Here is a 13,850-nt window from a genome sequence, read left to right on the forward strand (position 1 = left end):
GTTAAGGACTGAATTCCACATGGCTGACCACAGTTCAAGTTCTGGACCTGGCAGTTTGCTTTCTCACTTCCTCTCTTTTTCTCTCTGTCTCATCCTGGTGAGCATGCCTGCTCTATAGCAAGTTTAAAAAATAATGATGATTAAAAAATAAAATTAAATAAATAATTCTTCAAAAGATAATAAAGCAAAAAAGAAGCCAAGAAGGCAGGAAAAGGGTCCTCACCAGAACCTTACCATGCTGGTACCTTGATCTTGATGACCAGCCTATTGAGAACTATCAGAAATAAATATCTGTGGGGCCAGCAGGTGGTATGGTGGATAAGGGTGCTGGACTCCCACATGGCCAACCACGATTTGAGTCTTGGACCTCATGGCTTACTTTCTCACTTTCCCTCTCTCTCTCTTTCTCTGTGTGTGTGTCTTTCTGATCAAATTAAAAAATAAAATGAATAAATAAAATCAAATAAATATTTTTAAAAAGAAATAATTTGTTATAGAGAACACCCAGTATATGGTATTTTTGTTATAGCAGCCTGAGCTAAGACAAATACTTTATGATATTATCGCTTTAAAATTAAGCAAAATGATTTATACATAATATGCATGCATTTATTGGCAAAGTAGAACAGAAGCTAGGTGCAAGCATTATAAAAAAAGGTCACACGGGAGCCAGCAAGAGGCATGGTGGTTAAAGTACTTGATTCTCACATGGCCCATAATGGTTCACATCCTGGACTGGAGGCTTGAAAATCACACTGGGTGCATGTACACACGTGCCCAAAATCCTAGGGGGAGAAGGGATTGCAGCATGGCCATCCTTTCAGAGGGTGATTTCTCACTTCTCCTTTCACTGTCTTCTCTAATGAGTGCAAATGTCCTATGGCAAAAATTTGTTTAAAAAGCCATATGTAAGATGTTGAGTATGGCAACCAGCATGAGCATTTATACTTGCAGTGCATGCTCAGGTGTGACAGAGAGTAAGAATTACTTAGGCACAGGGGGAGTCTCGTACACGTGTTGTTTCATTTAGTCCTCTCTGCAATTCTATAAAGTAGAAATCATCATTCTATCGCTTTTAATACCTAAATAAGCAGTCTCACTAAATATGATTGAATTGTGCTAGGTAGCTGCAACTATCAGACTGCAATGACAGAAAACAATTATGGCCAGCTGTGGTGGTGCAGGGGTAAAACAATACTCAGCAACACTGAAGCCATATGGGCAGGCCTGGGTTCTCAAGAGTTCATATCCTGGAGCCTCTCTGTAGTACTGGGTTTGCCCATCCCACACCCCAGCTGGCTGAGCTAATGGGTGGATCACGTGACCACTTTGGTGATGCCTCTTTTTCCCTCACTGTCTCCCTCTCAAAGATGAGATTAATAAAAAATTTAAAAACCAAGTAAGTTACCAAATAAATTCTGGCCTATTCCATTCCTCATCACTAAGTTGTGTCATTAATTTATAATCCTGTGAAAATTTTCAGTCTAGACATGTCCTTCTTTCTTTTGCCTATTGAAGTCTTGCCACTCCTGGTACCTCTCCAAGGGAGATTACAGTAACAGACTGTTGAACTTCCAACCCTTTCAGATGCCTGTATCTTCTGACTTTTATCATGTTGCCATAAGCCTAGGAAAACCTGCTTCATAAATGGTTTATCTGTACATTAGGTAATCAGTATGAATTTCCATAAATCTATAAGCTCAAAGATTAATGAACCACAAATAGGCTTTTAACGTCATTGGATCGCAATTCCTATTCTTGACCTTTTCATTTTTTTCAGTACCCACTTCTCATTTAAGTCACATTTCGCCACTAAAAGAGATCCACAGACTTAAAGTCAAGTACGAACGTCCTCATTATCGAATGTCCTTAGAATATTTTTCCTTCTGATCGTCTTCAGGGACAATACAAACTCCTGAGGGACGTAGGATTCTTTCACTACCTGGGGCATTCTCCTAACACATCTTTGGCATTTACTTCCCAAATCTTTGATGCCAAGGCACACTTTCCCGGCACCCTATACCGCTACTATACGGAGACTCTCAGCCCAGGGGCCTTTGTCAAGGTCACTGGGGCAGGTGTCCGACCCCGGACCTGACCCAGTGCAGCTAGGCCCGGTCCCTTCTCCGAAGAGGCTCACGCTCCCTCTCCCCTGTCGGGGCTCACCCAGTTGACGGCGACCTGACCCGCGACCCCAGCTGGCCCACCCGGCAGCAGGGCTCAGAACCGTGCTCTCGAAGGTTCCTGAGTGGCTGGAGGTGGGGGGGGGTCCAGGCAGCCGGGGCGGAGCCGCGGCGTCTGTGGGCTGGGCTACTCCTCCCGGGGCCTCGGCCGCGCCCGTTGGCGGAAGGAGCGCGGCAGGAGACGCTCTAGAGGAGGGTCGGCGGCGGCGCCGCGGTGGCTCTCGCCAGCACGCCCCTGGCTGGCAGGTCTCCCTCCGCAGGACCGGCGCGCCGCGCTCCCGGGCATGCAGCGCTTAGCCATGGACCTGCGGATGCTCTCCCGGGAGCTCTCGCTCTACCTGGAGCACCAAGTCCGGGTTGGGTTCTTCGGCTCGGGAGTGGGCTTATCCCTGATCCTGGGCTTCAGCGTCGCTTATGCCTGCTACTACCTGAGCAGCATCGCCAAGGTGAGCCGGCGGGGAGGCGCGGGCGCCGAGGCGCAGGGCCGCGGGCGGGTTGGCCCGAGCGCGGGCAGAGGGCGGCGAGCCTGCTGTCCGCGAAAGGTTGTCCTTTCCCTGGCGTTCGCCCTCTCGACGCGCAGGAAAGCCGGGCGGCCAGCCCCTGGCCGCCCGCGGGATGTGTCCCGGCCGAGGTCCTCAGACCGCAGCCGGGACCCAGCTGACCTCGGGCGGCGGTGCTGCCCTGTCGCGGTTCCGAAACCCTGCGATGCTGCTCAGCGGTGCTGTAGTACTTTTGAGGAAGACTCGCTTATCTCCACTCTCGCCTTCCAGAGGGATTAGATAAGCCACCTTTTCAACCCATGGCGATTATGAATTATTTGCGTGAGCCTTCCGAAGATATGATCGGAGGGATCGCGCGCGCGAGAAGTCTGCTCTGGCTTCTGGCTTACAGTCGGCAGAAACTTTGCTCTATTCTTGAGCCTTCATTGATGCTGACTTTCCCTTCAGAAACCCCAGTTAGTGACGGGGGGTGAGAGTTTCAGCCGCTTCCTCCAGGACCACTGTCCGGTGGTGACAGAAACCTACTATCCGACGGTCTGGTGCTGGGAGAGTCGAGGACAGACACTGCTGAGACCTTTCATCACTTCCAAGCCTCCGGTGCAGTACAGGAAGTAAGTCAATTTTCATTTCAGTCATTTCTTCCAAATAACAGTTTTTTGCATACCCTCAGTTCTTGCTTAAAAGAAAAAAACTGGTTTAGTAAATATATAGAACAGAACATTTTTGTTGTTGTTCCATTCAGGTGCAAATGGAGGAATAGAAGTGTTTAGGGGTTACTATTTTCCAATTTGGCCTGCGTCTGCCCCTGAGAACCTAGATTCTCTGATGATATGGACCAATTCACCGATTGTAGCAGATATGAAGGCTGGGGTGGGAAGGATGCCTGTGAATTTGGTTTTATGGAGTGGACTCCTGTAAAAGGACTTCATATTGACAGGCAAAGGGGTTCTTGATAATGTCCTTGAGGTGTTACAGATACGAGGAGAATTTATCAGTAACCAGGAGATCTAAATGGTGCCTATTATTAGTTTTCCTGAGTCATCTAGTCCTTCAAGAGTCCCTTTTGTTGTACTGTTTTTTGGGGAAATTTTTGTATGTGAAAAGTACTTTGAAGTATTTAAGAAGCAAATTTTGTTGCATGCTCTGTGAGGAGACTGCATTATTAAGTCAAAAAAGCTAGAGCAGTGATCCGATCAGTATTTTACTTATTCTTAATTCCCTGTTGAGTTATTTCGATGACCTCAATCAAGTAGGGGTTAAATGCTAGGTATTTTAGAGTAATGAGGAAATTATTAAGATAAATATTTGAGACCTAGGCTCAGTGACACAAGCCTGTAGTTCCAGCCACTCTGGGAGGCAGCTGTAAGGGCATCAGCATTTGAGGCCAACCTGGGCAGAATAGCAAGGCTTTGTCTTAAAGAAAGCGGAAAAAAAGATAAATATTCGAAGTGCCTTGAAGTTCAGTTTTATACAGTATCTTACTGGAGTTGTTGGAGATACTTCATGTTACAAATCTTCAAGTCATCTCTGTGACGAAAGAGATATATGTTACATATCTTCAAGTCATCTCTGCGATGAGAGAGATGTATGAATATATGTATGTTAGTGAAGGCTGAAAAAAATTATTTCAACATGACCAAATAGGTCATATGTATAGAATTAAAACACCACAATTAAGACAACTTGAAGTACATTAATGAGTAGTGTCTTCTGAATTGTTCTTTTCAGTGAACTTATTAGAACTGCAGATGGAGGACAGATTTCACTGGACTGGTTTGATAATGATAACAGTACTTGTTACATGGATCCTAGCACCAGACCTACTGTCTTACTGTTGCCTGGTCTCACTGGAACAAGCAAGGAATCATATATCCTTCACATGATCCATCTCAGTGAAGAATTAGGATACAGGTACTAGTCCAAGATTTTTTCCCCCCATTTTTCACTTAATTCATTCTCAATGAAATGCAGATATAGCTACATGTGTGTTTCAGAAATACTTATCATTTCTTGTAGGGATTAAGCAATTTCATAAATTACTATTTTTCTTTGTTTCCTCCTTTTTTCAAAGAGATGCATAACTGAATCACCTCATAAGAAATGACATTTAGCATCAGAGGCTCTCAGCAAATTTAGGTCAAATGAATGAATGCAGTTACAATCACCTGAGATTTGAGAGTTCTGTCCCCCGTCCCCAACCCCAGGCCTGAAACACAGTAGACTCCATGGGAAGGAGTGCTACAGACAGCGCAATGCAAACTCCCAAAAACGTATAGTAACCTTCATTTCGTGGTTCGTATTTGGGTGCTGGATTCACCATTCCTCCTGGGTTAGATCCCAAATGTAAAAAATATTCAGAATCAGCTCGTCCTCAGGTGATTCGTTCTTCTGCCTCCCTCCATTTGCAGGTACACAGGGCTAGTGTGTCTCAATGTTTTTAGGTAACTGTTCCTCCAACTCAGGTACAGTTTAATTTTTTGTGAGTGACTTAGCAACTTTGTTTCAGGTTCAGCTCTGGAATCTTCAAGTAGAGTCATTATGAAATGTATTGCCTTTTTTCGCCTTTTTTAGCTGATGGTAATTATTATAATGAAACACTCTGTGAGTTGCATTTAAAGTAGAGTTATATCTTTTGTTAAACTTGGAAACACTTGTTCATGTGCAAAATTGATAGAGAGTTTATGTTAATAAAAACATCTTGAGGGGCCAGCATGCAGCATGGTGGTTAAGGTGATAGACTCCCACATGACTGGCTATAGTTCAAGTCCCAGACCTGGCGGCTTACTTTCTCACTTTCCCTCCTTCTCTCTGTCTGTCTCTGGTGAGTGCACATGCCCTATAGCAAATTTTAAAATAATAATAGCAATAATAATAAATAAAAGTAAATAAATAAGTAATTACTCAAACAAAAGCATCTTTATATGAAGGGAAAATCCCATAATAGCTAGTTCAGTATTTTGTTTTCATTTTTGCCAAAGAGTGTTTTGTTATTTGTATATATAGAAAATTCAGCAGCATACTTTTTTTTGGGGGGGGGAGGATTTTTGCTATAGGGTGCATGCGCTCGCCAGACAGAGAGAGACAGAGAGACAAAAAGTGAGAAATCACCCCCCAGGGGGGATGGCCATGCTGCAATCCCTTCTCCTCCATTCTCCTCTTGGGATCTTAGGCATGTATGCACATGCGCCCGGCGTGAGTTTAAGCCACTGGGTCCGGGACTCGAACTGCGGTCGACTATGTGGGAGTCCAGTGACATAACCACTACGCTAACCACTGGTCCCAGCAGCATACATTTAACCCAGTTTGGTGGTGAGCTCTTTAGCCTTTTCTAGCTTGGCAACGTGAGCCACGGATTTCAGGCCCAGGACCTTGCCTCTGTGGTACCTGTCATAATTGGTCTTGATGGCTTCCCCCAGCTTAGCCGGGGGCCTTTGTCCTCTAAGTTAACCCATGTGAAAGTGACAGTGGTATAGGGTTTCTGTGGACTCAACCTGGCCTTAATGCGTAGGGAACCCCCATCTTCTGACACCGGGTCGGCAGGAAGACAACCAGCTGATGGGGTCCACGTTCTGTGCAGTCACCACTAGCTGAGCCTTCTTATTCTTCACCAAAGTGGTGACAGTGTTGACCCCTACTCAGAGGACCGGTGGTCTCCTAGTGGGGATATCCCCTTTGCTGGCAGCTTTTGTCTCAGCCCGGGTCATCAGTCTCTGCTTCTCCTGCTTTGTCTCTGGCCTGTACCTGTGGGCCAGCTTAAGCAGATGAGTAGCTGTCTGGTGATCCAGGGCCTGGGTGGACTGGTTAATTGCACGAGGTGCATTCAGCCACTTTAGAGGATGGCCCTCTGCCACTGCAGCCGGATGTAGCAGGTGACATCCCTTTCGGGCTGGATGTCCTGTCCTATGCCAAAATCCTCAGGCCTTTTATCAAACGGGATTGACCACCTTCTTAGCCTCCTGCTTCTTCACAACTACAGGGACTGGAGCCACTTTCTTCCTCTTGGCTTTCTTTCCCTTTGGCATCTTGGACGACTGGGGGAGAGAGCTAATTCAGTTTTAACAAGTTAACTCTGGTATTTTACAAAGAAAGCCTATCTTGTCCATGAAGTAACATTCTCTCATAAAGTCTGATATGATGGGTTTTCTGGAAATGTCCTAAGCAGTAGTAGGAATTCATCATTATTCTATGTTTAAGCACCATCTTGTTAGACATGAGGCTTGATTCCAGTATTTTTTCTTTTTCTTTTTCTTTTTCTGTGCTTTGCTAAAACTTAGTCATGCTCAGAAAGTATAAAAGACTATAAAGCCTTTTGCACAGATTTAAACTGCTGATTCTACATTTGGCCTGAGTTATCTCCCAAGACGTAAAAATTACTTTTAAAAACAACATAGTTGAAACTCAAGGTCTGAGTCTCATAAGCCCTGACATTGCCAGTACTCATGGCTTTCGTCCATTGCCTGTAAAAGTTGCCAAATTGTATTACCAAGGCTATCATTACTTCATACTTCAAACAGTGGAAGGTTTTAGCTTTCCCGGAATTAAAATTGCCTCTGGTTCTTTTGATTCAGGAATTTCATTGAAGAGGTATGATAAAAGGAAGGCGTTATGCTAGGTGTTTTGAGGAGATACCAAGAGTTGTGAGAAGCTGTCCTTGCCCTAGAGCATGTGAAAGGGGAATGCTGGACCAGGTTATTGTCAGCTGCTTGAAGACTGAGCCTGCTTGGGTTTAAAGAGCTCTAACAGTGAATCAGATTGGCCTCATAGGATGCAGAATAGATGAATAAGCATCATCAGTAAACTTTTAAGTGACCTTTGGGCCTATGCCCATTTATTTTTAACTGTACAGAGTCTTTGAAGCTAGGTCACTGAGGCTGTAGTTAGTTTTTGCTGTATAACAAACCACCCAAAATATAGGACTTAAGCTAACAGTCATGGGCCAACAAGTGGCATGGAGATTAGAGTGGCTGGATCCCACATGGCTGACTGTGTGGTTCAAGTCCCAGCGGCTTGGAAAATCATGCTGGGCATATGTGTGTGCATGACCAACATCCCAACAAGAGAATAAAGAAGGGATTACAGCATGGCCACCACCAGCCTGGACAGGTTTCTCACTTTCCCTCTTCTTTGTGTCTTCTCTGGCAAGCACAAGCACTCTATAGCAAAAACTAAAAAGAAAGAAAGAAAGGACAGAAAGGGTACTACAACAACAACAAAAAAATCATTCAGCTCATAATTCTGTGAGCTAGCAGTTTGGATTGGGCTCAGCTAGGTGGTTCTCTGGTCTTGGCTGGGATCATTTGTGCATTTGTGGCCAGCTACCAGGACAGCTACATGCTTGGGGGCCATAGCTGGTGAACTCAGCTCTACACAATCTTTCAACCATTATTGGCTCACTTTAGGCTTGTTCATTTGGTGGCAGAGGGTTCCAAGAGTACAAAACACAGAAGTTGCAAAGGCCGAGAGTTCCCACCTAGTTGCCTCTGCCATGTTCTGCTAATCAAAGCAACTCATATGGTCAGCCCAGAGCCAAAGGGTAGGAAAACAGATACCACTCCTTGACAGGAAGAGCTTCAAAATATTTTTGCAATCTACCACAGAGATGCAGGTAGACCTGAGCTAAAAGATAGATCTGAAGTTGCTACAAGGCTGGGTCGAGTCTCTTAGTGGCAAAACAAATCTAAGTCTTCAATACTGTATGGTGAGACCTAGCAGGTAGAAGGGTGTGTGGAAGGAAGGCTGTGAAATACAGGAGAATAGGCATGAACTTTGGAGTCAGACATGGATTCAGAAGTTGGACTTGCTCCTTACTAAGAGACCCTAGTCAACCAACTTACCTTCCCCCTCAGTTTACTTACCTACTTTGGAACGTTAGTTAGAATGTATTCAAAGTACTTGATTGAGTGTCCTGTTCAAAGTGAGTCTTTAGGAAATGTTTATGTATTCCTTTGCTCATCTTCTATTCCTTGATCAGAGTAGGCAATTTTTTAAAATTTATTTTTTATTATCATCATAATCTTGTTTATATTACATTGAATTGCATATAACTTTACAGTGTATTACATTGCTTTTTCAAAAGGGAATGCCATGCGTGTTAGTCAATACAGAGACATTAATCTCCCCACTTCATCATTCAATATCTTTTCATTGTTTTTCCCAATCATTATTATTATTCCAATTTTTTAAAACAGTCAATCACTATTTCTCAATTTGCTTGTAAAAAGACTTTACCCATCATGAAATACTTCTCAGACCAATCCAGTTGAGAATACTATACATGTCATCATCAACAGGTAATAAGCCGTATCTGTTAGAGTAAGCAATTTTTTATAATTTAGAAAAGCAAGTACAAGCAAACATACCTCTTGAGAAATATAAACATCGAGTTTGCTTGCAGGACTGCGTAAGTGTTGTTATAATGTCTATCAAACAAGAGAGTTTTATAGATAATCTGCACATCTTTATAGCTAAGGGGTACACTTGCCATTTGGCTCCAGTTACCATTGTTTTTTGTTGTTGTTGTTGTTTTAGTATTATTATTATTTACTAGAAAATGTGTACACTCACCAGAGGGAGACAGAGGGAGCAAGAGAGAAATAAAGTAAAAAAGCATCTTTCATAAGAGATGGCCATGCTACAGTCTTTTCTCCATTTTTCCTTTTGGGATTTTAACCATGCACACACACACACATCCCCAGGTCTGGAACTGAAACTGCACAATCGCTCTATAGGATTCAGCCACCTTAACTACCACACTACCATCAGGCCCCCCACTTAGCATCTTGTGTAAAGGTTGAGTATTTAGGGAATTTAACCTGTCTTCTGTTAGGTAATCATTCAACTGTTGATGCTTTAGTAGTGAGAGATGATTTAGACATTAGAGAGAACCTAGTATGGAAAAATGAAACATAAGGTATATTTTTGATGGTAAATAATATATATATTTTTCCTGTATCTGAAAACTAACAAAAACACAATGCTGGGCTGGCCCAGTAGTACAGTGATTAAGTTCTGCATATACAAAGCTGGATCTGGGCCAGCTGGATCCCACATGGCCAACTGAGCAGTTCAAGTCTTAGACCCAGCAATTTGAAACACACCAGGTGCATGTGCATGCGTGCCTGAAATCCCAGAGGGAGAAATTGAGGAGAAAGCATTGCAGTACAACCATTCCCCATAGGGTGTGCTTTCTCTCTCCCTTTCCCACCTCATTTCTTCCCAGCAAGTGCACATGCCCACTGGAAAATTAAAAAACAAAACAAAACAAAACAAAACAAAACAAAAGCAGGATTCCACATGGTTGACCTCATAGTATAAAGAAATGGAGGAGAAGCTTTACGTTGTGACCATACCACCTTGGAATGAGTGCACATGCCCTGTGGCAATAAAAGAGAAAAACTTTTCAAATAAACCAACAAACAAAATCACAATACTTTTCTGTTAAAGCCCATTATTCAAAATTAGTGATGCATGAATGTCAACTAGGATAAAGTTTATTTAAGACAGTTGTGAGCAAAGGTAAATGGAGTGGGATGGAGTGCATTTGGCTTGCCTCTGCTGGTCACCTGCATTGGCCAGTCACAGAACATGCTCTTTTGGGTAGACCTGCCCCCGAAAGGAGAAAATTGTTTAGCTAGAGAAATTCTTCCAAATTTTATCAGTCAGCTGAGTCTTCCCCCAGAGGGTGAGGAAAGTAAGAAAGGCCAGGAGGCCAGGAGCATGTTTAGAAAGAAACCCTCCTTATGGAAACCAGAGAGCTGGAGAAAAGGTAGTTCCCTATAATCATTTATACCTATATGACTAAAAATTTTTAAAAATTCACCATTCAAAAACACAACTGAGGCCAGCAGTTGGTATGGTGGTTCAGGGTGCTGGAGTCCCACACAGCTGACCGTGGTTCAAGTCCCAGACCTGGCGGCTTGCTTTCTCACTCTCTCTACTCCCCACCCCCACCCTCCACTCTGTCTGTCCCTCTCTGGTCAAATTACAATAAATAAATAAATAAAGTTAAATAAACTAATTCTTTTTTTTTTTTTGAGAGGTTTTTGCTATAGGGCGCGTGCGCTCGCCAGACAGACAGAGACAGACAGAGAGATAGAAAGCGAGAAATCACCCCCCCAGGGGGGATGGTCACGCCGCAATCCCTTCTCCTCCATTCTCCTCTCGGGATCTTGGGCACGCACGCACACGTGCCCGGCGTGAGTTTTAAGCCACCAGGTCCAGGACGCGAACCGCGGTCAACTACGTGGGAGTCCAGCGACATAACCATTACGCTAACTGCTGGTTCCCAATAAACTAATTCTTAAAGAAAACATAACTAATAGGTGTTATTTTATGTACTTGAATAGCATCCTGTTTTCTTACATCTTTTTTCCATTCTCTGAATTGACTTCCAGGTCTATAACAAAACAAGGAGAGAAGCCATAGCTCTGACTACGTCTAAATCACCTTTTACCTTGCCCCTTTTACCTGCGAGCTTTTATTTACCATTACATTTCTCCCGCACCAAATATTAAAAAAGAATAACCCGAGACCAGCAGTTAGCATAATGGCTATGTCGCTGGACTGCCATGTAGTCGAACGCAGTTCGAGTCCTGGACCCGGAGGCTTAAACTCATGCCAGGCGTATGTGCATGCGTGCCCAAGATCCCAAGAGGAGATTGGAGGATAAGGGATTGTGGCGTGGCCATCTCCCTGGGGAGTGATTTCTCGCTTTCTGTCTCTCTGTCTCTCTCTGTCTTTCTGGCAAGCACACGTGCCCTATAGCAAAAAACAATTAAGACTAGGGACCAGCAGTTAGCATAACGGCTATGTCGCTGAACTCCCACGTAGTCGACCATGGTTCGAGTGCCAGACCCAGTGGCTTAAACTCATGCCAGGTGCATGTGCGTGCGTGCCCAAGATCCCGAGAGGAGAACGGAGGAGAAGGGATTGTGGCGTGGCCATCCCCCTGAGGGGTGATTTCTCGCTTTCTATCTCTCTGTCTCTCTCTGTCTGTCTGGCAAGTGCACGTGCACTATAGTAAAAACCTCTTAAAAAAATTTAAAAAAAGACTGACCCATCCAGAGTTACATAATAATAAGTTCATTGAAATCTAGGTTAGTCCTTAAGTATTTTGGTACTGCGAAGTACAGTATCAGAGCTCATATTCCCAAGGAGCATACAGTCTAGTCTCAGTGGCAAAGAGTATGTAGTACTCTTTAAAAGATTTTAAAAATTAAATCTTTATTTGGGGAAGCCATATACCAATAAAAATGAGGAGCACTGTTACTGAGGAAGAAGGGGAGGATGGCTCTCCAGGGATAATTAGCAGCCTATGCCACTGAGTGGTCAGAGAGTTAGTATGAGGATTCTAGAATCAGAAGACCCAGGCCAGCTGGTAGCACAGGGGTTATGTGACTAGACACACTTGAAAGGGAACCTGGATTTGTGTCCCAGGACCTCCCTAACACAGCAAGCACTTACATGTGCCCATGATCTGGGCTAGCTGAGACTGGGAGTGGATCAAGGCATGAAGACTGTTGGGGCTGCCTGTTTCTTTTTCTCTATCGCTGTATCTGTCTCTCTCTCTCTCATGGAAGAAGTAAATAAACTTTTTTTAAGAGAGATTTTTACTATAGGCCATGTGGGCTTGCCAGAGAGACAGAGAGATGGAAAGTGAGAAATCCCACTTCAGGGGAGATGGCCATACCATAGTCCCTTCTCCTCCATTCTTCTCTTGAGATCTTGGGCACGTGCACACATGCACCCAACGTTTTAAGCCACCGGGTCTGGGATTCAAACCATGAGCGACTGTGGGAGTCTAGCAACATAACCATTACACCATCTACTGGTCCCAATAAATAAACTTCAAAAAAGTTTTTAAAAAAATAAAAGTATTGAGACCAGCAGATGGCATAATGGTTACACTGCTGGACTCCCACATGGCCAATCACGGTTCAAGTCCTGGACCTGACAGCTTGAAATTCACACCAGCTATGTGTGTGTGTATGCCCAAAATCCCAAGAGGAGAATAGAGAAGGGATTGTGGCATGGCCATTTCCCCCAGGGGATGATTTCTTGCTTTCTCTCTCCCTGTCTCACTCTCTCTCTGGCAAGTGCACACATCCTCTAGCAAAAATCTCTCTAAAAAAATAAATAAATAAAAGTATCAGAAGAACCAAGAGGAACATTTTATTGTGGGGAGGAGTAGGTTAGCAGTGTCAAATGCAACTGAGAGGACAGGGAGAACAAGGACGGATAATGCTAAATTTGAGATGTCAGTAGAGCAATGAGGAAGGAAGCCAAACTGCTGGGGGTTAAGATGACCTCAGTAGACAAGAGCAGGAGTGAATCACACCCTTGATACGTTTGACAGAGAAAGGAAAGGAACAGGAGAGTTGTTAGGAGAGGGGAAAAGGATAAAACGAAAGCTTTCCTCCATAATTGTACACTTAGATTTCAAGAAATATCTTACTCATTTGTAACTTTTTTCCCCTACTTATTTACATGTGTATCTATGTATGTTTGCTGTAGGGTACATGCTTACTGGAGAGAGTCAGGGAGATAGAGGGAAAGTAAGAAGTTACCTCTCAGGAGAGATGGCCATGCCACAATCCCTTCCCTTCCATTCTCCTTTCAGGATTCTGGGCATGCACACACATGCAATAATGTGTTTTTTTAAGCTGCTGGGTCTAGGATTCAAACCACACAGTCTGCCCTATGGGATCCAGCTGTCCTAACCTCCACATCACCTGCTGGCCCCTTTTTTCTACTAAGAGGAAACACTGATTTTTAAAATGATTTGACAGGATCAAGATTGTTTTATTCCTTATGGCAGAGCACATCTATTGTTAGCAAGGATGCCATTTTCCATTCCTTATGAGAAAAGGGGATTAAGTTTATTTATCCCATGAGTGAGACACAGAGAGAGAAAGAGAGGGAGGAATACAGCACCCTAGTAGAATCTTGACACCATGATCCACCCTCAGCCTTAGCCAGCCCAGTTCCTAGGCACACACATGCCCAGTGTATTCAGGGAGGTCTCCAGACATGAACAGATAACCTTCCTATGTGGGTCAGCCTCACAGAACATATTTTACCACTGTACCACTGAATGACCCCCAAAATAGGTATTTTGGGCTGGGTCTCACCATGTCAGAAACATCCCGCCCCAGCCTTCTAGTTAGCT

At 43.9% G+C, this 13,850-nt stretch overlaps 1 protein-coding gene across 2 annotated transcripts in view; it reads left to right on the plus strand.

Moving 5' to 3' along the window:
• Nucleotides 1-2,357: 2,357 nt before the first annotated feature.
• The window catches only part of ABHD3 (abhydrolase domain containing 3, phospholipase), a 51,394-nt gene continuing 39,901 nt past the window's right edge, over nt 2,358-13,850 (plus strand). The window contains exons 1-3 of one of the 2 annotated variants that reach the window (XM_006151596.3): nt 2,468-2,629; nt 3,131-3,294; nt 4,412-4,594. In XM_006151596.3, the coding sequence (XP_006151658.1) occupies nt 2,468-2,629; nt 3,131-3,294; nt 4,412-4,594 (509 nt within the window). Of the gene's footprint in view, nt 2,630-3,130; nt 3,295-4,411; nt 4,595-13,850 lie in introns of both variants that reach the window. The other variant, XM_014588987.2, reaches the window with a different exon arrangement.

This window comes from Tupaia chinensis, unplaced genomic scaffold (assembly GCF_000334495.1).
Source record: "Tupaia chinensis unplaced genomic scaffold, TupChi_1.0 Scaffold000320_2, whole genome shotgun sequence".
NCBI classification, from domain to species: domain Eukaryota; kingdom Metazoa; phylum Chordata; class Mammalia; order Scandentia; family Tupaiidae; genus Tupaia; species Tupaia belangeri.